Genomic DNA, 18,936 nt, shown 5'->3' on the forward strand with positions numbered 1-18,936 from the left:
TATCCACGTCAACGTTGATTGTGCGACGTAGGACGGCCGCCATTCTTGTTAGCAATTTCAAGATAAAATTGGCCAGATGGACTGTATTGACACAAATACAAAAGGTTCACGACTCAATTGATAAAATAAAAAGAAGATTTAGGACTGAATTTGATATAATTACAATAGGTTTATGACTTTTTTAGTTATTTTTACTGAGATGTGTGGCCTCAGAGGAATTCTGGATCATCGAGGATGGACTCTAGAAAGCCCAAAGCCTATTGGGGCCTTGTGGAACTAGACATACTTCTTGTCATTCCCTGAACTAAGGAGCCCGGCTTCGTTCTCAATCTGAACTCGACAATCCCTTTTGATTGCGGGAGGGTCGCACTCGGCTTTTTGCTAAGACCTTTCGTAAGCTGGCACGATCAAGAAACCATCGAACGACGGTCCAATTGCACATGTTTCACGAGTTCACGCACCTTCTTGTCCACGTGCGTGACCAAACTAGCATGAGTTAAACATGTTTTTTGGACACTGAGATTGTGCAATTGCCCCTTCTTTTCTGGTCCCTTGTGTAGTGTACTTTGGAGTTTTGAGGGTTTTTCGATTCGAGTCCTTGAGCTTCTTGAGTTTTTGCCATTTGTTGCGGCCACCGTTCTTTCTTAACGGTGAATGTCATTGGGGTTTATCTTTTTTCCTTTTTGTCGAAATAAAATGTTTCCTTCATATCTCGAAATGATATGGGAGAAGTTCAAAATAAAACAAATTAATTCCAAATAACAAAGTAGAACAACATAGCACGAATGGTTGTGATGATCACACTCCCGTCCTGCAAGAACGGATGTGTCCCAGCATCAAAATAGAATGAAGAGCGGTCAAATCCCGAACCTCGCATTGTCATCAGTGATGGGGGTACAATGTAATATCCTTCTCCAGTAGCTACGGCTGTGAGCTTTGATTCAGAGTTTTTAATACAATCTCCATATGGAAACACCAGAAACATGTTGAACGAGCTCTTGAATCTAAATCTAGATCGAGATCTAATCGGGAGGTGAGAGCTTCTAGAGTTTAGAGAAGTCACGCGAGTTGATTTCTAACGACGAAATCGGAAAATAAGCTCACCGAGCGAAGAAGAGCATCAACTAAACGAAAACAACAATACACCCTCGTATCAGATTCGGATTGGGAGAGAGAATCTCAACTCAAGTTGAGAAGATGGAGCCTCTATTGACCGAGAGTTATTTCTCAGTCGAGGGAGCTTGGAGCGAAAGAGAAACAGGAAACCAACGAGATGTGGGTGAGAAGAGAAAGCGTCATTGAGAGTCAGCAAATTCAAATTTTAAGTTTAAGAGGAACAAATGCGAACGAGGACGGCTTTCAAATGTTGCATCTAGCTAGCTCAAACGACGAATAGACAGCACCGGAGGGACCAAATTGAAAAGCTAAAAAAGAAGTCGAGGTCCCCATTTGAAAGACAGTTCAGCTCAAGGTTCAAATTGGGTAAAGCAAAAGAACGCTAAGAGAAACCGAAAGCAGAAGTCAACCCAACAACATCTTGAGAGAGGGGAGGACCAGGGAACTCATTGGCAAAGCAAGAACGCTTTCTGTGATCCAAAGGGCCCTTTTAAACGGATGAGAGCCGTTGTTCGTCTTACGACCTTTTGGTTGAAAAAGGCAATGCATGTCGGTCGATGAGATATCGCCGAAATCGATCGGGCACCTCTAATCCTCAAAGCAGACGTACTCGTTTCCGTCGAATATAAAACAAAACTTTAACATATTAGCTGTTGGAATTTCACAGCGGCATGTCCTTGTGTGACAAGGTAAGACGTAAATGAGAAACTTGTCTCCATAGATGCAAAAAAAGTTGGCAGGAATAAGAACCGCTCATTTTTTGGGCCTGGCCTACCAAAGGTAATGGGAAAAAGGTCGATAAGGAAGGGAACCAGAGGCCGTCATTTCCCAAGATGATCCATGAGAGAGAGAGAGGAGAGTGTTTGAAAACAAGTTGTAGATTCTTGACGTGCACGGAGCAGACGTAGCTTTCACACTTCGACACCGTCCCACCTCAGCTAGGGTTTCGGTCCATCCCGGGGAACAAAATCATGTGATCTCCCTTTTCATGTTCATTCCCCTAAGATGTGACTCCATCGATGATCCTGTTGAAATATAACGCAGAAGCTAATCATGATTTTATAAATAAGTCAATGCGAAAAATCCAGAGAAATAACGAGAAACGATAAATGATACAGGAGATTATGTGATTCGATCCGAATATCGGTGTCTACATCTACGGGAGAGCAAAGACGAATAATCCATTATAATCGGAGAATCGAAATTACAATCGTTCAATATGATCGTATTTCTCGCACCTAGATTATATCCAAACTCGAAATGTTTATAGATAAAACAACTCAATTGGATAAAATAAATACTACACTCACGAAGCATAAATCACGGTGCACAGCAGCCACTTCTTGCGTCGGCTATAACTTCGCGTTCTTGTACTGTGCGATCCGGAAAACAAAAAACGTCCCAGTTCTTTTTTTCTTCTCCGCAGCGCGACGCTTTCGGCCAAGGGACAAGACTCACTTGAAGTCCTCCCCCCTTTTTTCGTTTTATACGGCTTTTGCAGGTTTCACGAAAAAGGGGAAGCAAACCCTTTTAAATTTTTTTCTTTTATTCCTCCATGGCCCCACGATATAATGCATATAATATGAGCCCTTCCTTTTATTTGTTATGTAGCGCCCAAAATCAAGAAGTCCACTACAGCATATCTTGATTGGTCAAAATCTTGCAATTTTAACAAACTGATCTATATCCGTAAACGATTCAAACTTGAGACATATTTAACAATTCTCCACATTGACTCGATATTTGAAGCCAACTCATAGTGCTCATTATCCATGTTGCTCTCCCATCGCCCCAATGGGTGACCACTCTTTACAGACGCTAATAGTGCTCAAGCAAAGCTTGAGCTTCGCCAAAGAAACATGCTTAGTCATCATGTTTGCAAGGTTTTCTGTTGTCACTATCTTTTTCACAACAACCTTACCTTTCACAAGGACATATCGGATGAAGTGGTACTTGATATTAAATGTTTGTTCGCTCGTGTGATAAACTGGATTATATGTCAGATAAATCGCATCTTGGTTGTTACAGTGTATATAAACACTTTTCTAATCTAACCCAAAGTCCAAGAGCAAACCTTATAACCATATCGCCTATTTCGCTATAAAGGTTAGTGCCATGTATTCCGTCTCGGTCGATGACAAAGCCATATGGTCTTGTAAGAATGCCTTCCAACTAACCGCACCACCCGCCAGTGTAAATACGTACCTCGCTAAAGACCCGCACTCATCCAAATCACCGACATGATCGGAATCCACATAACCCGTGGTCTCACTGCCATTATTGTCCCTCCAGTATACTATACCAACGTCTGATGTCCCCTTCAAATATTTGAGGATCCATGTCACACCTTCCCAATGAGTTTTATCGGGATGCTTCATATAACGACTAACTATACTGACAACTTGTGAAATATCGGGCCTAGTGCATACCATAGCATACATAATACTACCCACGACACTAGAATAAGGAGCACGAGACATGTTCCTCCTCCTCCTCAGGTTGCGGTGATAACTTAACTAAAAGTTTAAAGTGATTCGTTAATGGTATATTCACAGACTTTGTTGATCGCATATTAAAACGTGCTACAATCTTCTTAATATATTTCTTTTGAGATAGATGTAATAATCCTACGGTCTTGTTACGCAAAATCTCCATACCCAATATTTTCTTTGCAACACCTAAATCTTTCATCTCAAATTCAGCACTTAATTGCCACTTTAGCACATCAATATCAGACATATTTTTCGTTGCTATAAACATATCACCAACGTATAACATCAAATGTATTAAAGACCCGTCCTCCAATCTCCTAAAATAAACACAGCTATCCACTCGACTTTTCGAATAGTCTTGACTAGCCATGAAAGCGTCAAACCGTTTATACTTCTGCTTAGGAGACTGTTTCAGCCCATATAAAGATTTCTTTAACAAGTCAACATGATCTTCCTTACCCGAAATAGCAAATCCCTTTGGTTGCCTCATGTAAATCTGCTCCTCCAACTTACCGTGAAGAAAAGTCGTTTTTACATCAAGTTGCTCCAACTCGAGATCTTGTCCAGCAACTAAAGCAAGTAAAACACGAATAGGAGTATGTTTTACCACAGAAGAAAGCATATCGTTGTAGTCAATGCCCTCCCGCTGGATATACCCCTTCGCAACAAGTCTCGCCTTAATCTCGTTGCCTCGATATCGGGAATGCCCTCTTTCCATTTGTAGACCCATTACTTCCGACAATTTTCTAGTTCTTGGGTACTTTAACTAACTTCCATATCTGATTTCGATGGAGTGATTCCATCTATTCACTTATAGCCCCTAGCCCTTGTGACGACTCAAAACTAGCCATCGCCTCAGAGTAAGACGAAGGCTCATCTGTCTCCACCTCGTCACCTACAGTCAAAGCATAAGCAAAATATGTATAAGCATAACGTATCGGTTGTTTAATTTGCCTTCTCTGTCTATCTACGGTTATACTATGCTTCGGCCGTACTGGTTGTTCACTATCACCGATCGTAGGAACCGCGGCCTCATCTGCAGTCTCAACATTTGTTACCTTTAAGGTTTTCGGAGTCTCCACCTGAAGCTCCACCTCACTACTAATACCATGATCCGTATGCTCTGCTGGTTGTGTCTCGGAACTCCTGCGTCGAAGCATTGCGGTCTCGTCGAAGATCACATCTCTACCGATTAGAAAATCGGGTGATTTGGGATCGATGCACCATAACCGGTAGCCTTTCACCCCATGTGCATAACCCAAAAATATGCACTTTTTCGACCTCGACTCCAGCTTACCATCACTCGCATGAGTATACGCTTAACATCCGAATACTCGTAATATGGAATAATCAACAGGTTTCCCCGACCATACTTCCTATGGAGTCTTCCATTGGATATAAAATAATGGAGATCGATTAATCGGGTAACATGTCATGTTCACTGCTTCGACCCAAAATTCCTTGCCTATCCCAACATGCGAAAGCATGCTCCGAGCCCACTCAAGTAAAGTTATGTTCTTCCATTTTGCTACGCCATTCTGTTGTGGTGTTTCGGTGCTTGTACGGTATCTCACAATCCCTTCTCTCTAGCGGAACTCAATAAAATCTTTACCACGTAACTCCATACCGTTATCGGTTCTCGTGCACTTGATCCGTTTATCCGATCGTTTCTCAACCAATGCCTTAAATTTCTTGAACCGATCAAATATTCCAAGAACGCATTGTTTCTCAACCAATGCCTACCTGGAATAGTTGTCGATAAATGTCGGTATATAACGAGCACCTCTTTTTGAACGAACGGGAGACGAGCCCTAGACGTCCGAATGAATATATTTTACCGGTTGCTTAGTCGAATGAATACTTGTAGCAAACTTAATCTTGCACTGTTTTCCAAAGATGCAGTGCTCACATAAGTCTAACTTACTTGTCTTCTGACCTTTTAACAACCCTCTATCACTCAGCATCGTCATATCTACCTCATTCATGTGTCCTAGACGCATATGCCATAAACGAGTTAAATCGGAATCTGGCTCACATGATGAAATTGCAGTAGCTCCTGTCACGATCTCTCCTAGTAGATGATAGAGAGAACTTACTTTCTTTCCTTTCATCACTATCATGGCACCTCGAGAGATCTTTAATACTCCACCTTCAGCGGTGTACTTACACTCAATATCATCAAGTGTCCCAAGAGAAATAAAGTTCTTTTTTAGCTTCGGTACATGTCTCACGTCTATCAATATGCGCACTACACCATCATGCGTCGAAATCCGAACTGTCCCTATCCCCACAACCTTATAGGCTGCGTTATTCCCCAATAAAACTCTACCACCATCTGCAATATGGTAAGTAGTAAACCAGTTCCTATTAGGCATCATATGATAAGAACACCCCGAATCTAGCACCCATTCATTTCCCGATGAACATGTAGTCGCACATAAGATAGCCTCTATATCACTAGTGCTCTCCTCAGCAATGTTCGCTACACTGGTTGTGACTTTCTACTTATCATTTCTGTTTCTCAACTTAGGACAATCTTTCCCGATGTGCCCCTCCCGGTGACACTCAAAGCACTTCACGCGTCCCTTGAACTTTCTATTGAATGATTTAGACCTGCTTTTACCTCTACCGCTATTGGACCCCCATTGTTGCTCTCTACCTCGAATTACTAGTCCCCGCGCTACATCCCGCACCGGACTATCATCTCACAACTTTCTCTACCACTCCTTAGAAAATAAGGCGGACTTTATCTCTTCCGAAGTAATCATAGTACGCTCCTGCAGCAGTGAATCAATAAAGTGCTCACATGACTCTGCTAAAGAAGCTAACAACATCATGCCCTGCTCTTTATTATCAAGTGTCTTACCGACATTCTTCAAACCCATCATGAGTTTATTAAATTCATCTAGGTGGGTTTTGACAGATGTACCTTCAGTATATCCGAACCGGAAAATCCTCTTCAACATGTATAAGCGATTGTTCAAACCCTTCGTTACATAAAGTGTCTCAAGTTTTGCCCACAATGTTACGGTATCCTTATCCTCGCCTCCCTCTATTAACACTTCATCCGATAAATTCAACACGCTTAAAATTCTTGTTTTCCTCATTACCACATGCTTTTCAGTATTTGACATCGTTTCGAGCAACTCGACCTTGCCCTCCAATGCTTCTGCTAAACTTTGAGTGGTCAATAACACATCTATCTTGAGGCTCCATAACCCAAAGTTGTTCATTCGGTTAAACTTCTCAATTTCAACTTTCACTCCGGACATAATTGCAATCACAGAATATCCAAATAATAATCGGACAAGCAAAAGCCCCAAATCGTAACCCAGAATATATGAACCTGGTTTCGATACCAATTGTTGAAATATAACGCGGAAGCTAATCAAGATCTTGCAAATAAATCAATGTGAAAAGCCTAGAGAAATAATGAGAAACGATAAAAGACACAAGAGATTACGTGGTTCGGTCCGAATATCGGTATCTATATCCACGGGAGAGCCAAGACGAATAATCCACTATAATCAGATAATCGGAATTACAATCGCTCAATACGCTCTTGTTTCCCGCACTTAGATTATATCCAAAACCTAAATGTTTATAAATAAAACAACTCAATTGAATATAATAAATACTACACTCACGAAGCATAAATCACGGTGCACAGCAGCCACTTCTTGCGTCCGCCATAACTTCGCATTCCTGTACTGTGCAATCCGAAAAACAAAGAACGTCCCAGTTCTTTTCTTCTTCTTTGCGGCGTGGCGCTCTCGGTTGAAGGACAAGACTCACCTGAAGTCCTCCCCCCTTTTTTTCGTTTTATACGGCTTCTGCAGGTTTCACGAAAAGGGAGAAGCAAACCCTTCTTTTTTTTTTCTTTTATTCCTCCATGGGCCCCACGATATAATGCATATAATACGAGCCCTTCCTTTTATTTGTTCTGTAACGTCCAAAATCAAAAAGTCCACTGCAGCATATCTTGGTTGGTCAAAATCTTGCAATTTTAACGAGCTGATCTATATCCGTAAACGATTCAAACTCGAGACATATTTAACAAATCCGGAGCTTTACATGATCATGTTCCGTCCGGAATGGCAGGCGAAAGATCTTTCGCCGAAGTGCTAAACCTTCGATTTTTTAGATTGGTCTCGGCGTTTCGTGGGGATTCGGATGGGAAATGAATTTGGCGAATATGACAAACAAAACCGGACTAAACTAGAGATAACAACCGGTAAAGAATGCTGATAAAAAAAAAAACCCCCATAAATGATTGGTAAGCTGAAAAGGTTTTATTGATTGCGGGATTCTTTTCTATAGAATTCTCTTGGCCATTTATAGCCGGATACATAAAGAGTAACCGTCATCGACGCTGACTACTTCTAACCCTAATCGGATGATTTCCGACTGCGTATGTTCCTGGATAATTTCTTAGTGCTGCGCACCGAACGTTTCGTTACCTGCTGATTCTTGGTACTTACCCGATGTCTTTCATCAGTTACAGCTGCCGCTCTTGATCCTCCAATTTATGCTGGATTCATGGGACAATCTGCTCATGACATCTCGCGGACTCTATGGTTCCATCATGGCCAACACCACTCTCCTAATACGCCGGAGCTCGAGCTTTTGACTGGATCGACACGACGATTCTTTCAACAAATACTACGTGAAACTAGCACCCGGGAGTCGAATCAATTTTCACGCATCACTTCCATGTTCCGAGTGCTAACCGGCACACGAGCACGAATTACACTTCGGAAACCTTCAAGGGTTGTTCGAGAAGCAACGCTAGGTCGACGGGCCGGCCATCGTCGACGTCATCATCCCAGCAATTCAATAATGCAAGCTGATCAAACAATTATCGACCAAACCTGCTTTGGTCGGTATGGTGTGATATTGATTGAAAATGCAATGGTACGTCATCGTTTGGTCGACCCCATGATGCGATGACGCGTTTTGGCCTATAGACAAAGCTCCCAAGAGGAAGTGATGGAGGAGATGATGACAAGATTTGTCATTTTGCTCCCCTCTTTTTCTCAATTATATTGTTTGTATTCATGCTTCTCCCTTCGGCCACTCAAGCTCTTATTAGTCGGCAAAACGATGATGGATTGGAATAAACAATTGCCGACATCTTGCGTGGATTTTTCAACTAGGGTTTATCAATTGTTGCAAAGGGAGAATCCTAGGCGGGAGCAAGTAACAGTGCACGTAAGTCACTCTAGAATCAATTCCCAAATGTTTGCGGAATGGAATATGGAGGGTAAAAAAATAACTACTCAGTTGAAATAAGTACTTAGGGTCCATTTATTCGAAGAAGGGAAAAAAAATGAAGTATCTCCGGAAATTTGTTTTACGGATTTTTTGGTGCTTGGATGCCGGAAAAATAATCGATTTACTGAAAATATTTTTCATGGACTGAAAATAACCAGCTTCGATCGGGGAAAATTTACTTCCTTTCCTAGTAAGAAGGCGGTTAATTTTCCTAAATCACAAGACAAATGAAAACTAACCATTTTTCTTGAAAATGATTTTCATTAAAAGAATATTTTTCTTTATCATGAAGCTTTCAGTGAAACAAATGCGAGAAGTATCCGTAGCGCGTTCTTAAAAATTTTCACGGCATGAGAACGATAAAGATGAGAGGTACATATTCTTTAGAACGTTGTCTTGGAAAAATGCTCCGACTAAACACACATAGTTACAGGTGAAAGTGAAGGAATGTATCGCAAACCGATTCGTAACGATCACACAGATAATAGAAGAAAATTAGACGACGCACGGTTTACCCAGATTCACCCCGGAATAGGGCTACGTCCCGCAAAAAGATTTCACTATGATTTAGGTTTACAACCGCACAACTCATTACAATAATCAGCCAAAAACGAGTAAATATATATGCCTTAAACGGACCCAAAACCTAAACTTATTTGAAACCCTTTAATCCCTCAACAAATGAGCCTTTCGAGGGAGCTGCGCCCGAACCCCCTCCCGCTCACCGGCGAGCGGGGCAACCGTTTGCTCACTAGGGAGCGGAACCCCCGCCCGCTAACCGGGCAACTAGACACCCATGTCCGGAGCGTTGCCCTTGAACCCCCGCATTCCGTGCGCAGAGATCACATGTCGTCGGATCATACTTCATTTTTCCTAAGCTCACGTGGGCGTACCCGGTGTGAGAAACAAGGGTTCTCGAAATATTCGCTAACTCCAACAAAAAGGACCCTGTCTACTTTGACACTTAAAAAGAATGGATAAGTGCGTTGAAGGTCCTAAAATTTGTCACGAAAGTACAATTGAATCGGAAAACTTTTAAAAAATGCAATTAAGTCCTAAAGCTTGTCCCGAGAGTCTTAAAATGTTCAAAAAGTACAATTAAGTCATAAAACTTTCAAAAAGTGCAATCAAGTCTTAAAACAAAACTTAACATGTTGAACGAGCTCGGATTGGCTGGGCTTCAAAAAGTGAGCAACTTGGATTGGCTGGGCTTCTCAATGCAATATCACTTGTGGCTGAGGTATCACGGCAGCAACTTCATGGACATTTGTGGATGTTTGACTAAATCCTCTTTTCAACTCTTTGAGCATCCACACGTCATATGCAAGGAGCCATAATGGATCAAGATTCGGCTAAACACAATAAACTTCTCGTGTGTGCAGAGAAAGACCGCCGAGTGTGGCAATGGAGAGCAATTCGAGAAAAGTTCTCGATCACAATTTTTGCTCCCTAATTTCTAACATGAATTTCTGATTTTTCAGAGTGAGAGTCTGACACCCCTTTGTACTCTCTCTACTATTCTTCTGTCCAATCACCAGTCAAAGACCTCTGACTTTTGTACTGTGCCGTACTCTCTTTCTCACCTTCTTACCCTTTTTGACGAAGCCCCCTCAAAACCCTTCTCACTTTCGTCTGGACGTACTGTGAAGCTCTCTCGATGCTCCCTTCTCCCTCTTAACCTCACTGGACGAAGCGCTCTCAGAACCTCTCTCTCTCTCTCTTACCTTTATCTGTTTGTGCCGTGCATCAACGAATGGCCTCCCCCATTGAACGTGCTAAGGTGTCCTATTTATAAGCACAGGAAACCTGAAAATAATCGCTGAGATAACGATCGTATCTTTTCAATTTTGCAAAATATCCTGGTTATCAATTCTGCTTTCTACGTTATCTCTTTTCAAACCAACAAATCTTATCAAAACCCCTTCTCTAACTACCTCAGCCCACTTCCTCTTGATTCACGCCCCCAAGTACCATGCCTAGGTGACGAAAATTTTCAACAATGAATTGTTTCGAATTTCAATCAATAATTTAGGCCGTTTAAGAAAATAACAGACTTTTCCAAATCCTCTTTCTCCGCGCACTTAGTTCAATCCGTTTTATCTCATTCATCGTCGATCGAATGCAACTATATGCATGCTATAAACATAAAATAAAATAGAATAAGTGCAAACTATATGCAAGATGATTTAATTATTTTTTGTAAGGATTAAAGTTAATCCCTAATTTTTATGCAAAGGTTAATGACTAAAAAGGATGGCTAAAATTTAGGCATCAACAAGTTTTAGGACTCAATTCCATTTTCTTGACAAGTTTTAGGACTTCCGCCACATTTATCTCCAAAAAGAATGTTGAATTCGTGTCACGTGCCAACATCGTCACTAGCCGCCTAAGAATAGTATTTAGTTCGAGATAATGAAATTCGTATATTCTACCAATAAAAGGAGATTAAGCCAAGATGGACTCTCATGAGAAGTTCTATGAAATGAGATGACGAAGTGGGTTTAGTCATAGCCGGAAATGCTTACCAATTTTGTGTTTTGCGAGTTAGGTCTCATTTGCACGGCTACTACAGTTTGATAGCACCACTTGTACATCATCCACGTCGGCCGCCTAACTCTTAAATCATTTACTATTCTCGTGGTCAAATTAGGGGAAAAAAGCGTGCGTTTTATTCCGGCCGCTTTCCTCTCGCTACACCGCCGATACCGTCTCTTTCCTGTTTGTATTCAAAGCCCTTTATAGTCTTCGGAAAATTCTCTCCTTTCGGCCAAATTGAACGAGCACATTTCAAGTTAGGCGGGTTTTGACTTTTGTGTTTTCAGCTGGTGCTCACAAAACTGTCTTTGTTTTCCTAAGTTTTTTTTTTTTTTCGGTTTTTTCCCCCAATTTCAATTAGATTTCAGATTAGTTATCCAAAAATCAATATTAATCTGGCGACATGAGGGAGACGTCGAATAAAAAGCTCCCTAGAAACATTTTCATCTGGGGGTCAATGTGGTTTCAGGATAGAACTTGAAACTTGAAGCCGAATAGATGGGTAATCGGTGCGGTTTTAGGCTCCATGGTGTGCGGTGTAGGTTACGGGTTTGAGCTGCGATTGGTGGACCGTAGCAACAAGTGGTGGTCATTAAAAACGATGATGATTTACTGCAATTGTTCGGTTAAAACATGCACGTGGAATCTGGGTAAACCTTAGAATCGATCATGGAACATGTAATTGTAACATGGTATGTTCCGGATTTCAAGTGAAACCTATACGGAATCTGGAATCGCTCACCTCTAATTTTATCGCAAATTAGAGATGAAATTGTGGATTTGGCGTTAGCCGGAGAAAGCGTCTTTTTATTATTATTATTTTCTAATAAGAAGATAAATTTTCTTAAAAAAAAAATCGAGATGATAATGCATGACATATTTTTAAGAGTCAGGAACATGGCACGCGTGCTTGCTATTGCTGAGGTGTCTTAGCCGACCTTTGCTCAGATGTGAACGGAAGAAGCCGCCCGCGGCGCCAGCAAGATCCGCGTCAGCACTCGCGCCAATTAATTTAATATCACTTTTTTTTATTATTTCAATTTTGCGATCGTTGAGAAAAAGGGATTAAAAACAAGGAGACAATATAAAATCATTATAATCGCCGCCCCAAAAAAATAATTTAATTAATCGAGATTGCATCAGTGAAAGTCTTGGGAGACATCCGACATCATCATATCGGCTTCATAGCGCTAAACTCTTTTTAATAACTCTTGAATACATTTTGACTCATTTTGTACCTTTTTTACATAATCACCGTGTGTATTGGACAAAAAAAAAAAAAAAAAACCTAGTCACCGTGTGTCATATGGTTAAATGAAAATTTTGGTGGCTGGAAATGTCCAAAGGACATTTTGTTACGGGGCTAAATGATACAAATGGTTCTTAAACTTTAACTCGATGTGCAATGTGATTCATGAACTTTTAATTTGACGAATATGATCTACGAACTTTTGGAACATATTCAACTTAGTCCCTAAACTTGAATTAATAGAAGAACTACATTGAATATCTTTCTATAGTTTATGGATTAAGTTGAACATGTTTCAAAATTTCAGAAATTATATTAATCAAATTAAAAGTTCAATGATGACATTATATATGGAGTCACCAGTTAGTTGGGTGCAGAGCACATGGACGGGAACCATGTCGGTAAATCACTTGTTGAGTACGACCAAAATCCAAGATTGGTCTCGTCCTCTCCATGTGTCAAGATGTGAAATTGGAGCATGGGAACAAAACCCGCCGAAGAAAGCTATTGATATTTTATAGATGCGGAAAGATCAAACCTCCCGGCGAGGCTCGTCCAAGAAATCACGCACACCCATCGACAGTTCCACACCAGGGAGCGAAAGATTATCTTTTGATCTTTATCTCTTCATTGGCGAAGTAAGTATCAAATGGGGCAGAGAATCGTTTAGGTGGAAGTGACAGCAAATTTACGAAACAACTCCCTCTCTCTCTCTCTCTCTCTGTCTGGGAGGTTGCTGCCGGGTGTTGCTGCTGACACCCTTTTTTTCTTGGTGGGGTGTTGGGGGCGGGGAGGTCTTCGATCAAAGAACGCAGCAATGGCTTCCTCTTCCTCACTCCTCAGACTCGTCTTCCTTATCCTCCTTTCTCTCTCAGGTTCGTTCTCTCTCTCTCTCTCTCTCCTTCCGCCGGGTCTTTATCGCTTCCCTTTTAGCTCCCTCCTGATCAGCTGCTGCTACTGGTAAGAAAGACCGCTTTTTTTGCGAGAAACCCGAGCCTCTTCGTCTTTTAGAAAGCGGAAAAGACTCCATCAATGATGGTCGCATGTTGCTTTCTTGGATTGGACTCTAGTAGATTTTCTTCCGCTTCTCTCTCTCTCTCTCCCCTCTGTGGGAAATGACCGGAGCAAGAATCGGGAAATGAGACTTCTTGCTGCGAGTTTTGCTAAATCTTATCGCCCTTTTTCTTTCCAAACTTTCCGGGCTTTGAGGGAAAAATTTGGATATAGATTCGCTTCACTTCATATCAGTTATGGGTGTTTTTCCCTTTGGTAGTGCCGAATTCTGGTGAGAGTGAGACGAGATTTTTTGTCACTAACAATTCCCACATGCCAATGTGATGGGACGAAAGTTAGCATCTTGAAAGGGAAAGTTTGCATCAGTAACTAATATGGATGTGTGGAGATTCTGGTTTGACGGTTTGAATAGTTTTCTGGTGATCTCTGTCTCTCCAATTTTACATGTTTCTTTCTGGTTGTGACTCTGTTTATTCCTTTGTGTTTCAGATTCTGCAATTCAAATTATGGGCGTGGAATTCGGGATTAATTATGGCCAAATAGCGAACAACCTGCCCTCACATTCTCGGGTGTCCACCCTCCTTGGATCCCTCAACATCAGCAGAGTAAAGTTGTATGATGCAGATCCTAATGTCCTCCTCGCGTTTTCCAAATCCAATGTCGACTTCATCATAGGTCTAGGCAATGGGGATCTCCAGAATATGACCGATCCCGTCAACGCCCAAGATTGGATCCAACAGCACGTCCAGCCTTACATCGGCCAAACCCGGATCACCTGCATCGTGGTCGGTAATGAAGTGCTCAACAGCAACAATACCCAATGGATGGCTTATCTCCTCCCGGCGATGCAAACCGTATATTTAGCACTTTCCAAACTTGGACTGAATCAGCAAGTTGCGGTCACAACCGCGCATTCGCTCAATATTTTAGCTACTTCATACCCACCCTCTGCAGGTGCTTTCAGGCAAGATCTTGCCGAGTACCTCCAACCCCTGTTGAATTTTCAGGCGCAGATAGATACTCCATTTCTCATAAACGCCTATCCTTACTTTGCCTATAAGGATAATCCGAGCGAGGTGCCGCTGAATTATGTGCTTTTCCAGCCTAATGAAGGGCTCACCGATCCCTTCACCAACTTACACTATGATAATATGTTGTACGCTCAAATTGATGCGGTTTATTCAGCTATTAAAGCGATGGGACACACTGATATCAACGTCAGGATTTCCGAGACAGGTTGGCCATCCAAGGGTGATGCTGATGAGGCAGGGGCTACTCTGGAGAATGCACAGATATACAATGGGAATTTGTTACAGAGGATAGAGCAGAAACAAGGTACCCCGGCTAAGCCATCGGTGCCTATTGACATATACGTGTTTGCGCTATTTAATGAGAACTTGAAGCCTGGTCCGACATCGGAGAGGAACTATGGACTCTACTATCCAGATGGTACTCCAGTTTATAGCCTTGGCTTGCAACGTTATCTTCCAGAACTATATTCAGCGGTTTCAGCGGCTGGAACAAGAGTAAGACGAATTCGTTTCTTGCTTAAGTGATTGGGCAATTACAGCTAGATTTGAACCTGATGATGTTTTCTTTGGCTCTTTATGTTTTTGCAGGTATTGCCTTTCTTTGTTGTTTTAGTATCCATCACGACATTCTTAATGCTTATTTGAGAGCATGCTAATCTGTTTACCGAGGGAACATTTCGACAAAACATCTGGAGATTGTTTACATGTCAAAGCAGCCTTTTAGGTGACCATTTCGTCATTTATGGCTGTGCTGACCATCTTCTCTGCCCAGTATTGCCGACTATCCGACTGGTTACTCGTGGTTGTTTTTTTTTCCCTCTCTCTCTGTTGAATGACAAAATGTATTGTCTTGTAATATGGGAGTTCCACTCCTGGCTCATAATCTTGACGAGTTCAAGGAACATGCGCTAAGAAGGAAGAACGAAGGCACTTCCCGTTGATTTTCTTTGTACTAGATATAATTCTGCATCAAGGGGCACATAGCTGGTACTGCACTTGATTCAGAAGACAGGCTAAATTTAAGGACCCTATTCATATTTACAGTGACTAGACTTTAGATCAGGATTCAAATTATACAGTAGATTCACTCAGCATGGCTGCCAATTTTTTTTAAACATATAAGATTGGCATGACATGGTAGTGTTAGCATGTCAAAATAGGCGGGCCTTTTCTTTTGCTATTCCTGCTTTGTATTTCTGCCATATGAACGCAATCTCCTTATACTCATTATTTATGAAAGATACGCCTGTAATGGGTCTCTCTTCTTTAAACTTCTGCCTCACGAGTCCAATCCTCCTTTTGATCATCATGTATGAAAAGATGTGGTAATGGGTCTCTGCCACCTTTTTCTCTACTTTCTATTATGCTTGTGAATCTTCATGGGGCAAGATTCTTCTTGTCTTCAGCTATACAAAAGTCCAAGCTGGTTTCTATCAGGGAAAACGGCAGCCTTATTTTATTTCGTTAAGTTGGCCCTAACTTTCGACCCTTCACCAGCTCTCTCTCTCTAATAACCTGTGTTTTTTTCTTCTGAGTCTCGAATAAGAATTTCTTTGTAGAAGCAGCCTTAGTTGGAAAGTGTCTTGAGAACCTTGAAAGGTATGCAACTTAGGTTATTTTCAAGAATTTTGTGGTCCCTCCCTCCCACTCTTTCCGCCCCATAAATGAACACTCAACAAAAAGTTTGAAAAGGACATACATGACCACTTGGAGAGACAGTTCGCCAATCGCCTCACTATTTGCCTGCTGAAAATATCTTATGAAACAAACCTCCAATAACCACCCCTGGTGAATGCAGTCTCTGTTGAATTTGAAAGGTCAGAACAGGGGAAAACTAGAGCTCCAATGTGATTCGACCTTGTAGTCAGACCATGGGACTGAGAAATGATATTTTTTGCTGCCCTAGAGTCACAAATTCACGGAGTGCTGGTTGTTGGCTTTCTACATCATGGTGGTCTGGCTCTCTGCTTTTGTAGATTCCAGCAATGGTCTGAAAGAGAGAGGGATAGGATTTAAATATAAGGGTTAATACCATGAAAAACCCTAAACTGGTACGCACATGACAAATTTGCCCTAAATAATTTTTTTGACCACGAAAAACCTCAAACTGGTACACCTATGACAAATTTACCCCAAACTATTTTTTTGACAACCAAAAATCCTAAACCGGTATATCTGTGACAAATTTACCATAAATTAATTTTTTTGATCACGAAATACCCCAAACAAGTACACTTGTGACAAATTTACCCCTCGTTAAATTGATTTAATATCACGAAAAATCTCAAATTGATAAACTTGTGACAAACAGAGGGTCAAAACCCTATATTGGTATACCCGTCAACTGTCACGTGTCACCAAATCAGCAATTTGATAGTTAAATTTTAAAAAAATTAACGGAGGGTAAATTTGTCACATGTGTACCGATTTAGGGTAAATTTGTCACAGGTGTACCGGTTTGTGATTTTTTATGATAAAAAAAATGGTTTGAGGTAAATTTGTCACAAGTGTACCAGTTTGAGGTTTTCCGTGGTATTAACCCTACATATAATGACGCGACACCTACCCATATCTGGGATCGTTTTAATATTGCCGTCGCGTATATTATATGATCCATTTTGAGCTTGTTTGTAATGTCCTTGTCATGGCCACCAGTAAAGTGCATGGCCAAGAGTCTCAAAATCAATCAAATTAGGAAGAAGCTTTGACTTTTAGGAGACACCCACTACTTGATAGTGATTTAAATGCAGAAAGTTGTTACCTTTTTTTAGTCATTAGCAATGTAATGATGTTCTGTTGCTTGTGTTTTCACTAAACATTGAAAGGTTTTTCGCCCGTTCATTTGCAGGAGATTGCAGAGAGTGGGAGTTGAACTTGACGAATGTACTAGTACGTCTATCATTCACAGTTGAAAAACACAAACTACTTACTAAAGTGTAGGATCTTAGGAAATTAACACGCTGATTCACGGCACAACTTATACGATAGATCATTAGATATAGCGGGTCGATATGATCTTTGTACGAACGCGTTCCAAGAGGGAGAACCTGCCGATGTGGAAGAAGGTTTGAGCTCTTTCGTCGTCTCTCTTTCTCTCGGGGGTGTACGGACTTTACGTTATTTTCACCTCAGTCAATAAGATGGAGCGATGAGTTTGTACCGGATAGATTGCGGATTTCTCGCGGTTCGCCTTTTCGATCGTGCTCCTATATGCTTTCTGGCCCGAGTTTCCCTGCAGGTGGGTGAAGTTGCGATGTCCCTTTAGATGTAAGATTGTCCCTTTTTCCGCCATCCTTGAAGCACTTTGCAACTATGACAACTCGAACACCATTTGGTTATCGTTCTTCAAATTGCCATACTCTGGGACGATCTGTATGAGATGAGAACCCAAATGCTTCTTGTGACAGGTCGTCGTACGCTCGAGCCTGAGAAATCTCTTAAGCACGTCTCAGGAGATGCTAAATCAAAATGATTCTGTTGTAAAAGGAAGTATCTTGTGTTGCTTACGGCATTAGTACATCGGATTTTGTCTTCATTTTTTAATTAATTTAAGTAAAAATTATATTAAAAATCAAAATTGAGCCCAAACGGCATTGTTTTAGAGACGTCATCTCCAACAAGGAGAGAAAAAATATTTAAAAATATCACGTCGGCATTTTCCATTAGCCAAAGTGGACGGAGTCAACAATTGCATCAATTTGATAAGTTTTAAGGCTCGATTGCACTTTTTGCAAGTTTTGAAACTCAATTGTACTATTTGTGACACTTATGATGAACATACCCCTTAATTTAATAACAATTATTTTATTTATAATTTTTTTCTTTTGAAGCTTATTTTTATAAAGTAAATATCAATAATTAATTAAGATATATAATTAATAAATGATTTTGCATTTATGTAATTAATTAAGAATATTCATAAAATAAAAGTGCCGAGATATATGAAAAACATGTAATTTTCATAATAGATAATAATCGTTAACCGCAATTACATCTATCGACGATGTCGTCTTCCTTCATGACCTCCTATTCCGCAATTAGGTTCTCTTCGGTGCTCGACGGATCTAGTATTGTACCGACGAGGACGAGAATCCGGTTGAGGAGGATGTGTAGATAATGAAGGCATATATTGTAAAAATATGCCATGCCCGGACGGTACATATCCTATCGTAGGAAAACTTGGATAAAAAGGAGAGAAATCGAACCCATACGAAGCGGGAGAAGG

General features: G+C 41.0%; 1 protein-coding gene across 4 annotated transcripts; it reads left to right on the top strand.

Annotated features, from left to right (window-relative positions):
* The first annotated feature begins 13,315 nt into the window (after positions 1–13,315).
* Positions 13,316–17,877, top strand: LOC115735432 (glucan endo-1,3-beta-glucosidase 14). Of its 4 annotated transcripts, XM_030666663.2 has the most exons (5): positions 13,317–13,541; positions 14,170–15,206; positions 15,300–15,435; positions 15,565–15,698; positions 17,560–17,877. In XM_030666663.2, exons 1-3 carry the CDS (start codon positions 13,484–13,486, stop codon positions 15,354–15,356), a joined length of 1,152 nt encoding a protein of 383 aa, XP_030522523.1. In that variant the 5' UTR covers positions 13,317–13,483; the 3' UTR covers positions 15,357–15,435; positions 15,565–15,698; positions 17,560–17,877. The 4 variants fall into 4 exon arrangements, with proteins under 4 accessions (XP_030522522.1, XP_030522523.1, XP_030522520.1 ...); XM_030666662.2 differs by lacking the exon at positions 15,565–15,698 and having other exon boundaries at positions 13,316–13,541; positions 15,300–15,436; positions 17,590–17,877; XM_030666660.2 differs by lacking the exon at positions 15,565–15,698.
* Positions 17,878–18,936: the final 1,059 nt, after the last annotated feature.

The sequence above is a fragment of the Rhodamnia argentea genome, chromosome 8 (genome assembly GCF_020921035.1).
Source record: "Rhodamnia argentea isolate NSW1041297 chromosome 8, ASM2092103v1, whole genome shotgun sequence".
NCBI classification, from domain to species: domain Eukaryota; kingdom Viridiplantae; phylum Streptophyta; class Magnoliopsida; order Myrtales; family Myrtaceae; genus Rhodamnia; species Rhodamnia argentea.

Bases quoted from the DNA above. Each gene is read 5' to 3' on its own strand.
- LOC115735432 (XM_030666662.2), top strand. From the start codon at position 13,484: ATGGCTTCCTCTTCCTCACTCCTCAGACTCGTCTTCCTTATCCTCCTT. The intron at 13,542-14,169 runs GTTCGTTCTCTC...TTTGTGTTTCAG, and splicing joins TATCCTCCTTTCTCTCTCAG to ATTCTGCAATTCAAATTATG. The intron at 15,207-15,299 runs GTAAGACGAATT...ATGTTTTTGCAG, and splicing joins TTTCAGCGGCTGGAACAAGA to GTATTGCCTTTCTTTGTTGT.